Here is a 14,844-nt window from a genome sequence, read left to right on the forward strand (position 1 = left end):
ATCTGTCGATGTGCCCTTGAGCAAGGCACTTCATTGTAGTTAGTCTCTCTGGATAAGAGTGTCTGCTAAATGACTAAAATGTCAAAACTAAACCTGAGCCAGGAAAAGGATGCTGGGGAGATGAGCTAAAATAAAAAATCCCTGTCCCCCTTGCCCTTTGTTAGCACATTAGTCCTGTTCAGCTGTCAGGTCATAAGGTCACACCCATAACAAGCCTGTTTTTCAGCTGGATACGACATATTTACCTTTCAACAAGTCCTGACCGTGGCTCATCGAAGCCGCGTCCAAAAACCCAGGGTAAAACAAGCTGCCCTCCTGTCCGGGGCTAAAGGGGCCGCCGCCCAGGCCCCAGGGTCGCTTACCTAGAACCCCACTGTGGTCGATGGGGTACTCCAGCAGGGAGGTGGGCGCCAGGGCGTACGGGTAGTCGTACGGGGAGGCGTAGAGGATGCTGCCGTCCGGCGAGGGAGGCACCAGGGTGGGGGTGCCATTGGGTAACATGCCCTGCATTTGGGGTTGTCGGATGATGTTCATGATGGGGGGCCCTGCCGGTGTGGGGGGCCTCATCTGCTGATGGGGGGCCATCAACTGCCCCTGGGGGGCCTGCATTAGACGGGGGCCCTGAGCGGCGGCGGCCGCCGCTGCAAGAGAGAACGCAAGGGGGTCTGCCATAAGAAGAGTTAAAGACAGAAAGACAGAGAGATACAAGACAAGGGGGTAGAGATGGTGGTGCGGTTGACCAAAATCACAGGTGGAGAAGCGAGAGTTGGAAAACACAAAAAGTAGGAAAAGGGGGGGAGAAGGTGGGGAGGGGTGAAAAAAAAAGAGGAAAATTAGACCATGCAATGATCACGGTGAACCAGCAAACAAAAAATTAAGTAAACAAGAAAATATACCAAACTATAAAAAGCGAAAACACTGCATTCAACAACAATGCACAGACCATATTAAGCATACCAATCACCATGACAACTACGAGTTCATGTACTGCTGACGGCACAAGCCAACAGAAATGGAGCCGGTGGCCATGGAGAGGAGAGATGGCGTGAACGTTTCTGATAAGGACCAATGGGAGGATCACGTCAATCCCCCCAAAATACAATCCAGTGTATTGGACGACTCTCTGGGCCAATGAGGCCCTGCTTTGGACAGACTAGTTGAAATCTGCCAGACTATAAAAACAGGTCTGATGCCCTCCACTCCGCTACATGTCCGTAAGACCATTTTGGTTGGCTGACAAAATAAATCGCAGAAAGATTTTTCAAATTGTTTAGCATTTGCAAATGTTCTGACATGGTGAACATCACAGACAGCGGGGGCGGGTGGATCAATGTTTTACATGTGACTCGGTGACTAATTCATGCTGAGTATCGCAGGTCTGGCAACACAGCTGAGAAAACCAGACACTGGTCCAGACATTGGTGTTAGAAACCAATGTCTGCCAAGTCAAATCATTTCACATTTTACAAATTAGATTTTTATTTCAAAACAAGCCATTAATTTTTGGACTGAAAAAATGCCCAAAACATTACTAATATCATGATAATAATAATAATAACAATGTAAACAGTAAATTGTGACCAATTTCAAGCAGCCATCAAAGAGACATGAAAGTGCAGGACTGCGGGAACTCTGGGTGGGATGAACTCCAAAGAAAGAAACACTTTGGAGATGGGAAAACTAAACAGTGTTTGTAACAGATGCGTGAACTACGTCATGCAGAGATGAGCGAGTGATTTCTGCAGTGCGCTGAAGGCATATAGAAGCCACCCCGACATTGCAGCAAACTGTGATTGCATCCATATGGGAGGGGGGAAAAGGGCACATCGAGAAGAACCAGCGGGAGGAAGAGAGGGGAAACCGATCTACTTGAATACAGGTGGTTTTACTACATACATGGGTCGAACATCTTGGTCAACATTTCAGAGCAAAGTGCATAAGTTTATAAAATAAAAAAAAACACTAAAATGACTACAAAACATGAGGCAGAGGCACACAGTTAACTGTATATCGTGAGCATCTATTCTTCCCTGTGGTTATTGTGAGGTTCTAAGTGGGTATTATGAGGTTCTAAGTGATTATTGTGAGGTTCTAAGTGGTTATTGTGAGGTTCTAAGTGGTTATTATGAGGTTCTGAGTGATTAATACAATAACAGATGGATTAAGACGATTAATGATAAGCATTGGTGTGTAAACATTAATCAATGTGGATCCAAACAGGACCTTTGTGTAGTGTGTGTGTGGTTGTAAAGCGTACGTGTCTTGATGTTGGTGTCTCGGTACGTCCCGTTGAGAATGGCCAGCTCCATCAGCTGCATCTTCTTCAGATTATCCTCTCCTTCCGCCTGGAACAACAAATAAATCAACAGGTCAGTTAACAAGTCCCTTCAGTCATGTCAAGACATGTTACTGTGCTGTGTCCCTATTGCAAGTGTGTGTGGGGGGGGTACATAGGGACAGACTAGTGCTAAACACGGCTGCGAGAATGCTAGAATCCTGACTAGAACCAAAAAATTTGATCATATCACTCCAGTGCTAGCCTCCCTACACTGGCTTCCTGTCAAGGCAAGTGCTGATTTCAAGGTTTTACTGCTAACCTACAAAGTATTACATGGGCTTGCTCCAACCTATCTCTCTGATTTGGTCCTGCCGTACATACCTACACGTACGCTACGCTACGGTCACAAAATGCAGGCCTCCTAATTATCCCTAGAATTTCTAAGCAAACAGCTGGAGGCAGGGCTTTCTCCTATAGAGCTCAATTTTTATGGAATGGTCTGCCTACCCATGTGAGAGACGCAAACTCGGTCTCAACCTTTAAATCTTTACTGAAGACTCATCTCTTCAGTGGGTCATATGATTGAGTCTGGCCCAGGAGTCTGAAGGTGAACTGAAAGGCTCTGGAGCAACGAACCACCCTTGCTGTCTCTGCATGGCCGGTTCCCCTCTTTCCACTGGGATTCTCTGCCTCTAACCCTATTACAGGGGCTGAATCACTGGCTTACTAGGTCTCTTTCATACCGTCCCTAGTAGGCGTGCTTCACTTGAGTGGGTCTCCTGTCTGGGTTGGTTCCCCCCCTTGGGTTGTGCCGTGGCGGAGACCTTTGTGGGCTATACTCGGCCTCGTCTCAGGATGGTATGTTGGTGGTTGAATATATCCCTCTAGTGGTGTGGGGGCTGTGCTTTGGCAAAGTGGGTGGGGTTATATCCTTCCTGTTTGGCCCTGTCCAGGGGTGTCATCGGACGGGGCGACAGTGTCTCCTGACCCCTCCTGTCTCAGCCTCCAGTATTTATGCTGCAGTAGTTTATGTGTCGGGGGGCTAGGGTCAGTTTGTTATATCTGGAGTACTTCTCCTGTCTTATCCGGTGTCCTGTGTGTATTTAAGTATGCTCTCTAATTCTCTCTTTCCTTCTCTCTCTCGGAGGACCTGAGCCCTAGGACCATGCCTCAGGACTACCTGACATGATGACTCCTTGCTGTCCCCAGTCCACCTCCAGTTTCAACTGTTCTGCCTGTGATTATTATTATTTGAACATGCTGGTCATTTATGAACATTTGAACATCTTGGTCATGTTCTGTTATAATCTCCACCCGGCACAGCCAGAAGAGGACTGGCCACCCCACATAGCCTGGTTCCTCGCTAGGTTTCTTCCTAGGTTTGGGCCTTTCTAGGGAGTTTTTCCTAGCCACTGTGCTTCTACACCTGCATTGCTTGCTGTTTGGGGTTTTAGGCTGGGTTTCTGTACAGCACTTTGAGATATCAGCTGATGTACGAAGGGCTATATAAATCAATTTGATTTGATTTGACAGACGTCCAGAGGTGTAAACATTAGAGGACACCTTTTGAAACGAAAACGAGTTTCTATTGAACAAATTTAGGTTGGCCCCTTCCTGTTCCGTTTGGTTCCTAATGAATAAACCCTGGCTACAGCTAGTTCTCCATAAGCACGTTGCATGAGAGAGGAAGGTATCGAGAAGGGTTACAACACCATGGTCATGTTGCATCATCTCATTTTGTTGCTAAATCGCTGACAGATATTAGGCAGGGGAAAACACATGCATAAACCACTGCCTTATCAGCGAGATAATTACCGAGAAAAATACATCTCCCCCTTGTGCACAATCAAATGTGCAATAAAAGCCCAGCTAATGTCAGTCCTGTCAATTAATGTTTGGATAAATAAATACATACATAAGCAGTGTCACTGTCATTATCCCCCAAATTAGGCAAGTTCAATTATTCATGGAAGCAATTAAGTTAGCACCCGTCCCCGAGCCCGCCTTCCACCCCCCGAAGCGGCTAAACACTCCATAACCATGACAACAAAGTAGAAAGCCAGTGCTTTTCCAAGTAGATCGTAATAAAGAGGGACCGGTATGATTGCAGCAGACAGAGATAAACGAGGCTTCAGACAGACATGGCTGCTGCAAACAGACAGACAAGGCTGATTTGAGTGGGGCTACAGACAGACAAGGCCCCCCAGACTTCTCCTCTACGCTTCAGACTAGGGTTGCAAAGGGTCGGAAACTTTATGGTACATTTCCTGACATTTTCCCTAGGAAGTTAACCTTTTTGGGATAGGGGGCAGTATTTTCACTTTTGGATGAATAGCGTGCCCAGAGTGAACTGCCTCCTACTCTGCCCCAGAGGCTAATATGTGCATATTATTAATAGTATTGGATAGAAAACACTCTGAAGTTTTTAAAGCTATTTGAATGATGTGTGAGTATAACAGAACTCATATGGCAGGCAAAAACCTGAGAAAAAAATCCAACCAGGAAGTGGGAAATCTGAGGTTTGTCGTTTTTCAACTCAGCCCCCATTAAAGATACAGGGTGATATTAGTTATGTTTCACTTCCCAAGGCTTCCACTAGATGTCAACAGTATTTAGAACCTGTTTTGAGGATTCTACTCTAAAGGAGGGGCTCATGAGAGCTCTTTGAGTGAGTGGTCTGGCAGAGTGCCACAGCCTCGGTCTGGCGCGCTCACGTGAAAAGGAGCTACGTTCCACTTCATTTGTACAGACAAAGGAATTGTCCGGTTGGAACATTAAGTTTTATGTTAAAAACATCCTAAAGATTGATTCCATACTTAGGTTGGCATGTTTCTACGGGCTGTAACGGACCTTTTGAACTTTTTGTCCGACGTTCGGCGAGACTTGAACGTGCTTTTGGATTTGTTTACCAAACACCCTAACAAAAGAAGATATTTAGAGATAACTGATGGACATTATCGAACAAATCAAACATTTATGGTGGAACTGGGATTCCTGGGAGTGCATTCTGATGAAGATCATCAAAGGTAAGGGAATATTTATAATGCTATTTCTGAGTAATGTTGACTACCCAATATGGCGGGGCGGGTATCTTTTTGGCTGCTTTGTTGTCTAAAGGCTGTACTCAGATTATTGCATGGTTCGCTTTCTCCATAAAGTTTTTTTGAAATCTGACACAGCGGTTGCATTAAGGAGTTTATCTGAAGTTCCATGTATAATAGTCATATCTTTATCAATGTTTTTTATGAGTATTTCTGTAAATTGATGTGGCTCTCTGCACAATCCCCGCATGTTTTAGAACTACTGAACGTAACGTGCCAATGTAAACTCCAATTTTTTTGTTAGAAATATTAACTTTATCAAACAAAACATACATGTATTGTGTAACATGAAGTCCTATGAGTGTTATCTGATGAAGATCAAAGGTTAGTGATTAATTTTATCTCTATTTCTGCTTTTTGTGACTCCTCTCTTTTCGCTGGAGAAATTAAAGTTTTTTTCTGTGGCCTGGTGGTGACCTAACATAATTGTTTGTGGTGCTTTCGCTGTAAATCCTTTTGGAAATCAGACACTGTGGCTGGATTAACGAGAATTTAATTATCTTTAAAATAGTGTAAAATACTTGTATGCTTGAGGAATTGTAATTATGAGATTTATGTTGTTTTGAATTTGGCGCCCTGCACTTTCACAGTCCTAGACAGGTTAAACCCAGGAAGTTGGGGAATTTTGCTTAAATTCATCAAAAAGTCAGTGAACATTTTTATGGGATACACATAAGTCAATTCTTGTGACATATTTTGGATAAACTGCACAGTGCATTCTTCCATCACATGTGCAGTGCACTCTTCCATCAGATGTACAGCTGATTCTCAAGATCTTGCACACTGATGAGATGCTTTTGAGCCCACACTACTACACTGTCTGAGCCAAGGACTACATGCTTTCTGGTAATTTTTGATTACAATACTGGGTGGGGTGAATATATTTTATATGACATACATGATTTGTTAACTAGTAAATAGTAGCCCACAGCAAAGTGTGTTTAAATAATTTCTAACTTGTTAACAATTTCTGCTAGTTCGTTTTAGCTATCATGTAGGTTTTGGCTTGCTTGAGCCTGCTAACTGAGGAGTGTTAATTCACCTGTTTCCATACATGTTTCATTTAAAAAATGTATCTTACAAAGGAGTTGTTTAATCTAACTGCTGAACTATTCATCTGTACATTGTATTTTTGTAAACTATTTATTTGTACATTGTACAAATTGTATTTGTTGTTGTAATTGACTATTTTCTCATTTTGTCTGTCATGGTTGAAGTGTACACATGATGAAAATTACAGGCCTCTCATCTTTTTAAGTGGGAGAACTTGCACTATTGGTGGCTGACTAAATACTTTTTTGCCCCATTGTATGTTGAAAACATTTTTGGGAGATGCGATGGATCATTGGGGATCATTCAATATTCCCTTTCTTTTGTTGTTTAGTGAAATCCTACCATGTGAAGAGTCAACTCATTTAATTAAAGTTCAATTCGTAACTAAATAGTTTTAATTATATTTCTATTGGAAGGATGTAATCATTTGCAATCATGTCTGCTTATGATAAGGTAAAAGCTTTATGTTTCTGTCTCCATATGACATGGTAAATATATCCAATGCAAAAAAACATCTACATTTAAATGGTATTACTACTCATTTGCATATATTTCCATTAATCCCCATATATTCCCTTTAATTCCCACAGAATATTCCCCTAAATGTGCAGCCCTACTTCAGACAGCCAAACGCTTCACAGACAGGGCTCCAGACTAACATTTTCCCATGGCGGTACTGGTGCCAATAACTTTTTCAGTCTCAGCACCAGCTCATGATTTGGTCAAGCCAATTTTCCTCAGAGGAATCAGGCAATAGGGAAAAAAACAGTTAAATCACGCTATAAACTAATTCACTGTGCTTTACACTGTAACAGACTAGTGAGATGGTAGACTACTCAAGAAATACGTTGTTTCATCTAACATGTCCTGCAAGAATGCACGATTCAAGATATTTTCATGTGATGTACAACCTAATCCAGGGGGAGGTCACACCAAGGATCATTTTGCTATTTGATTTGGAATTTTAAGACCCCTTAAAGTATCCCAAAAATATAAAGATGATTTGATGAAAAAATGTTTTGGACCTTACTGCTATTAGCCCATAGAAACGTATTGAATAACAGATTCACTACATATTTTATTTATTTTTATTTCACCTTTATTTAACCAGGTAGGCTAGTTGAGAACACCTTTATTTAACCAGGTAGGCTAGTTGAGAACACCTTTATTTAACCAGGTAGGCTAGTTGAGAACACCTTTATTTAACCAGGTAGGCTAGTTGAGAACACCTTTATTTAACCAGGTAGGCTAGTTGAGAACACCTTTATTTAACCAGGTAGGCTAGTTGAGAACACCTTTATTTAACCAGGTAGGCTAGTTGAGAACACCTTTATTTAACCAGGTAGGCTAGTTGAGAACACCTTTATTTAACCAGGTAGGCTAGTTGAGAACACCTTTATTTAACCAGGTAGGCTAGTTAAATAAAGGCTAGTACATGGAACAACAGAGAGTCCCCCGCAAAGAAAATCAAAAGGTAGTTGGTTCTGAAGAGTCTGTCCTACATCAAATAATTTCTATAACTAAGAGCATAGTATTTGACACAACTCATTCTTTAAATTCTAGACCTCAGTTGAATCTGGTAAAGAATGGTGTGGCTGTTGAACATGTTGAGGAGACTAAATTACTTGGCATTATCTTAGATTGTAAACTGTCGTGGTGAAAACATATATATTCAATGGTTGTAAAGATGGGGAGAGGTCCAGCTGTAATATAGAGATGCTCTGCTTTTTTGACACCACACTCCAAAAAGCAAGTTCTACCGGCTCTAGTTTTGTCTAATCGTGATCATTGTCCAGTCGTGTGGTCCAGTGCTGCAAGGAAAGACCCAGACTGACTGCATCACTTCTTTTTAAAAATAAATATTGATGTGTTGAAAATCCCAAATTGTTTGTTCTGTATTATGTCATTCTGTCCTTGTCTATTGATGTTCTGTATTATGTCATTCTGTATTATGTGATGTGTCGTGTGGAACCCCAGGAAGAGTAGCTACTGCTTTTGCAACGGCTAATGGGGATCCTAATAAAATACCAAAATACCAAATCTGAGAGATATAAGATCAGGAAAAATGTGTTATGTATTTAACCCCTTATTTGTGTCACTAAACAGTCTCCATATATACCTTCATACGTGTATTGAGAGTCCTGTGGGCATCGTAGAGCAAAACAACCAACATGTACGTGTTCAGGAGAGTCTCACCTTTCCTAAGAGAGGTATTAGCGTGTATACATATTAGGGTGTAGCCCAAACTGTTCAGAGACTACAGACAGAAGTTGGCAGATCAGCTGTACCGACTTCAGTACTGCTGTACCGAAGTCCCAAGACGCTTGTTGGGGTCATAGAGCAAAACGGAGAAAATCATTGTGTTTGTGAGTCACATCTTTCCATGGAGGGGTCATAGCAGTTAACCCACTGTTCCCCGGGATGTCCATTAAGGCAGCCCTCCTCACCTCTCTGATTCAGAGGGTTAAATGAGGAAGACACATTTCAGTTGAATGCTTCAGTTGTACAACTGACTAGGTTTACCCCTTTCCCTTAAATAGTGCAGGCCAAACCCTTCGGACGCTACAGACGATTTTGTGAGAATAATGATTTTGGGGATGTCTCATCGTCTGACAAACACCTCTCTAGCGCTGACACCTTTCACCACAGATGCAGAAGTGTTACATAGGCAGATGCAGTGGATTGAGATGAATGCAATACAAAAAATATCTCTAGCTTTAAACTGACAGGATTATATGGGATTTGTTTTACTATGCCAATTAGATTTCTGCGGAGGGGCGGACTTAAACCCCCAAGGTTGATGACAAATAAAAATGATACCCACAGAAAGCTGAGAACTGTAGTTGCTTCCAAAACGATGCATATCCAGCAACGGCGAAGATGCATAAAGAAATTCAGATATTAAGTCATTTATTTAGCACTACGTACAAAGTTCTTAAACTACGGCGTCAACAAGGTTCAATGTGCCAGTAAATCAGAAGCAGAGACCAAGGCTCTAATGTAAGAACTCCTCAGATACAGGAGGAGACCAAGGCTCTAATGTAAGACCTCCTCAGAGACAGGAGGAGACCAAGGCTCTAATGTAAGACCTCGTCAGAGACAGGAGGAGACCAAGGCTCTAATGTAAGACCTCCTCAGAGACAGGAGGAGACCAAGGCTCTAATGTAAGACCTCCTCAGAGACAGGAGACCAAGGCTCTAATGTAAGACCTCCTCAGAGACAGGAGACCAAGGCTCTAATGTAAGACCTCCTCAGAGACAGGAGACCAAGGCTCTAATGTAAGACCTCCTCAGAGACAGGAGGAGACAAAGGCTCTAATGTAAGACCTCGTCAGAGACAGGAGGAGACCAATGCTCTAATGTAAGACCTCGTCAGAGACAGGAGGAGACCAATGCTCTAATGTAAGACCTCCTCAGAGACAGGAGGAGACCAATGCTCTAATGTAAGACCTCGTCAGAGACAGGAGGAGACCAATGCTCTAATGTAAGACCTCCTCAGAGACAGGAGACCAAGGCTCTAATGTAAGACCTCCTCGGAGACAGGAGACCAAGGCTCTAATGTACGACCTCCTCAGAGACAGGAGACCAAGGCTCTAAATGTAAAACCTCCTCAGAGACAGGAGGAGACAAAGGCTCTAATGTAAGACCTCCTCAGAGACAGCAGGAGACCAAGGCTCTCATGTAAGACCTCGTCAGAGAGAGGAGGAGACCAAGGCTCTAATGTAAGACCTCGTCAGAGACAGGAGGAGACCAAGGCTCTAATGTAAGACCTCCTCAGAGACAGGAGGAGACCAAGGCTCTAAGACCTCCTCAGAGACAGGAGGAGGAGGAGAACATCAGTGGCAGTGCCTGGTCTCAGGCGACAGCTTTTCTCCAACATCCAACATCCAAATATTCACATTTTATCGGAAGGCGGTCAAAAGAATCTACCCCCGAGCATTCAGCTAGCGCTACCACTACCCCAGAACAATCAGCTAGTGCCACCAACTAACCCAGAACAATCAGCTAGCGCCCCCACTACCACAGAACAATCAGCTAGTGCCACCAACTAACCCAGAACAATCAGCTAGCGCCCCCACTACCCCAGAACAATCAGCTAGTGCCACCAACTAACCCAGAACAATCAGCTAGCGCTACCACTACCCCAGAACAATCAGCTAGTGCCACCAACTAACCCAGAACAATCAGCTAGCGCCCCCACTACCACAGAGCATTCAGCTAGCGCCCCCACTACCACAGAGCATTCAGCTAGCGGCCCCACTACCACAGAGCATTCAGCTAGCGCCCCCACTACCACAGAGCATTCAGCTAGCGCCCCCACTACCACAGCATTCAGCTAGCGCCCCCACTACCACAGAGCATTCAGCTAGCGCCCCCACTACCACAGAGCATTCAGCTAGCGCCCCCACTACCACAGAGCATTCAGCTAGCGCCCCCACTACCACAGAGCATTCAGCTAGCGCCCCCACTACCACAGAGCATTCAGCTAGCACCCCCACTACCACAGAGCATTCAGCTAGCGCCCCCACTACCACAGAGCATTCAGCTAGCGCCCCCACTACCACAGAGCATTCAGCTAGCGCCCCCACTACCACAGAGCATTCAGCTAGCACCCCCACTACCACAGAGCATTCAGCTAGCACCCCCACTATCACAGAGCATTCAGCTAGCGCCCCCACTACCACAGAGCATTCAGCTAGCGCCCCCACTACCACAGAGCATTCAGCTAGCGCCCCCACTACCACAGAGCATTCAGCTAGCGCCCCCACTACCACAGAGCATTCAGCTAGCGCCCCCACTACCACAGAGCATTCAGCTAGTGCCACCACTACCACAGAGCATTCAGCTAGCGCCCCCACTACCACAGAGCATTCAGCTAGCGCCCCCACTACCACAGAGCATTCAGCTAGTGCCACCACTAACCCAGAACAATCAGCTAGCGCCCCCACTACCACAGAGCATTCAGCTAGTGCCACCACTAACCCAGAACAATCAGCTAGCGCCCCCACTACCACAGAGAATTAAATGTTTTATTTAACCTTTATTTAACTAGGCAAGTCATTTAAGAACAAATTCTTATTTACAATGACGGCCTACCAAAAGGCAAAAGGCCTCCTGCGGTGACGGGGTCTGAGATAAAATAAAATATCATATAAATATAGGACAAAACAGACATCACAACAAGAGACACACAGCACTGCATCAAGAGAGACCTAAGACAACAACATAAGGCAGCAATACATGACAACACAGCATGGTAGCAACACAACATGACAACAACATGGTAGCAACATAACATGACAACAACATTGTAGCAGCACAAAAACACGGTACAAACATTATTGGGCAAAGTCTACAGCACAAAGGTTATGAAGGTAGAGACAACAGTACATCATGCAAAGCAGCCACAACTGTCAGTGTCCATGATTGAGTCTTTGAATAAAGAGATTGAGATAAAACTGTCCAGTTTGAGTGTTTGTTGCAGCTGGTTCCAGTCACTAGCTGCAGCGAACTGAAACGAGGAGCGACCCAGGGATGTTTGTCTTTGGGGACCTTTAACAGAGTGTTAAAGGTCTAGCATTCCACTAATGCCACCACTAACCAAAAGCATTCAGCTAGTGCCACCACTAACCAAGAGCATTCAGCTAGTGCCACCACTAACCAAGAGCATTCAGCTAGTGCCACCACTAACCAAGAGCATTCAGCTAGTGCCACCACTAACCAAGAGCATTCAGCTAGTGCTACCACTAACCAAGAGCATTCAGCTAGTGCCATCACTAACCGAGAACATTCAGCTAGTGCCACCACTAACCAAGAGCATTCAGCTAGTGCCATCACTAACCAAGAGCATTCAGCTAGTGCCACCACTAACCAAGAGCATTCAGCTAGTGCCACCACTAACCAAGAGCATTCAGCTAGTGCCATCACTAACCGAGAACATTCAGCTAGTGCCACCACTAACCAAGAGCATTCAGCTAGTGCCATCACTAACCAAGAGCATTCAGCTAGTGCCACCACTAACCAAGAGCATTCAGCTAGTGCCATCACTAACCAAGAGCATTCAGCTAGTGCCACCACTAACCAAGAGCATTCAGCTAGTGCCACCACTAACCAAGAGCATTCAGCTAGTGCTACCACTAACCAAGAGCATTCAGCTAGTGCCATCACTAACCGAGAACATTCAGCTAGTGCCACCACTAACCAAGAGCATTCAGCTAGTGCCATCACTAACCAAGAGCATTCAGCTAGTGCCACCACTAACCAAGAGCATTCAGCTAGTGCCATCACTAACCAAGAGCATTCAACGAGTGCTACCACTAACCAAGAGCATTCAGCTAGTGCCATCACTAACCGAGAACATTCAGCTAGTGCCACCACTAACCAAGAGCATTCAGCTAGTGCCATCACTAACCAAGAGCATTCAGCTAGTGCCACCACTAACCAAGAGCATTCAGCTAGTGCCATCACTAACCAAGAGCATGGGCCTGGATCCTAGTAGGACCCATGCCCATGCAGTGGCTATTACAACAACCTCTCCAGCCTCAGAGGTGGTGAGATACTAGGCCTGCTGAGCAGAATGCCTAATTAGCTATGTTCACAGAGAATGGCTAACGCTAACATGGACTCCTCAACCTGGAAATGGGCTTAAATCACTGCTAATTAGCTGTTTAAACGCTCCACACAGAGCCCACTCAGAGGAACCATTTAGGCCTTTTTAGCTTCTTAAACACTTGCCAGAGGTGGTTGCGGTAGAGTGAACATCTTTAGCTGCCCATTGTATTAGATCCTCCGTCGTCTGCCTGCCTTCCCTGTTTACCATCACTAATTCAATCAGATCGTGACCCTAACCACCTTCTAGACAGCTTCTCCCAAGTCTGAGAACATTTTCGCAAATGATTCTCATGAAAGGGACAGCTGGTTCTCTTTCTCGATGCTCGCTTTTTGGCCCCGATCTGCGTCAGCCAGTTTGGATCTGAGCCAAGGCTGATGTTAGACCAAAACATTTTTACAAAATAAGAGACTAAGCCAAAACGGAGACAGTCACAGCAAGGTTGTGCCGAGTATTCGGTTGCATTTCAGTGACAAAAACGAGTTTCTACATTTACGAGGAGCCAGACATCCCACGGTAGAGTAGAATCTGACCCTGGCTCAGTTGTTAGAGAAAGGAGTGCGTATTAACAGAGAGACCCATATAAAAGTCTGTCTGAAGCGCCTGCGAAGTTACCCTCCATCCCATACACAAAGGCCTACTGTGTGCCGGTAACACATTTATAACGCTGTTACAACACACCGTTTAATGTACATACTGGAGAACGGATAGAGTTCGGCGGGTGAGATTGAAGAACCACTGGGTGTTTTCCCCTTGCAGCTGACGTGGCTGACCTTTTTAAATGCAGGTCCAATAATGAGAGTTGGAAAAAAGGTTGAGAGGCTGGTAGTTGTTTTCCCTTTCAGGGGGAGGAGGCATGGCTGGTTTTCCTAGGTGTGTGCGTGTGCGTGTGCGTGTGTGTGTGTTGTGCTTACAAACAAAGCGATAGAGCTGTGGCTAAGAGGGAGTGGGCGGTCATCGGGCCGGGACTCAATTAGCACAATGCATGCTGGAGGATGTGTGCAAGAGAGTCACACGCAGATAGGGACAGGAAAGGGGGCTGCGGATGATGGATTTGGAGGTTGGGAGGGTTAAAGAGGCTCCTGGGACTGGGGTGTCACTATCAACATCTCTCCAGCTCTGCTGTTGTGAGGGGCGCAAAGCAACATAGAGGGAAGGGTATACAGATGCTGCTAGGAAGGTGGTGTGTGTGCGGGAGAGATGAAAACAGAAAGTGTGGTGTGTGTGTGTGTGTGTGTGTGTGGAGGCAAACAGAAAGTCAACTCTGGGCAGGCACACCACTCAGGAATCCAGCTGACACAGCTCTTCATAGCATAACTCTTTCTTCATAGCAGTCTGTTAGAAAACCTCCCTAACGGCTACATGGAAGCAGGTCAACTTACTCCACCCCATTAGTCCCTTCAGAAACAACACAAGGCCGTGATTATGTTGTGTACTTTAATGAAACCCCATTACAAATAGGACTTATTAGTATACTAATGGTTGTATTGATTGATTTGAGAGCTGTATCACACTAAGACTACAGACAGTGGGCGTCTACTGTCTGCTACTATCTAGCATTGGGTGAACTTTGACAGGGCGGAGACTTTCCTGGAGACTGAATATATGTTTCATGTTGCCAGGCTGAGGGGACTAGAGATTACCTTGACGCCCATGTGACCATAGAGCCATCACAACTAACACAGCTCACTCCCGGTTTCCCCATTAAACATTCAGGATGGCTGTCAGGATGCCGAGTGTGTGTGTGTGTAAGGGGAATCATCTCTGTCTGAGAGGGAACGGGCTGTCTGATTCCCGAGAGAA

At 44.8% G+C, this 14,844-nt stretch overlaps 1 protein-coding gene across 4 annotated transcripts in view; it reads right to left on the minus strand.

The window, feature by feature from the left end:
* The window catches only part of LOC118374286 (protein quaking-A-like), a 145,817-nt gene that overhangs the window by 9,787 nt on the left and 121,186 nt on the right, over window positions 1-14,844 (minus strand). Inside the window, exons 5-6 of one of the 4 annotated variants that reach the window (XM_052485867.1) lie at window positions 2,258-2,345; window positions 363-641 (exon numbers count right to left, since the gene is read on the minus strand). In XM_052485867.1, coding sequence (XP_052341827.1) covers window positions 363-641; window positions 2,258-2,345 — 367 coding nt within the window. Of the gene's footprint in view, window positions 1-245; window positions 666-2,257; window positions 2,346-14,844 lie in introns of all 4 variants that reach the window. The other 3 variants (XM_052485865.1, XM_052485864.1, XM_052485866.1) reach the window with 3 other exon arrangements.

Source organism: Oncorhynchus keta, chromosome 29, assembly GCF_023373465.1.
Source record: "Oncorhynchus keta strain PuntledgeMale-10-30-2019 chromosome 29, Oket_V2, whole genome shotgun sequence".
In the NCBI taxonomy this organism is placed as follows: Eukaryota; Metazoa; Chordata; class Actinopteri; order Salmoniformes; family Salmonidae; genus Oncorhynchus; species Oncorhynchus keta.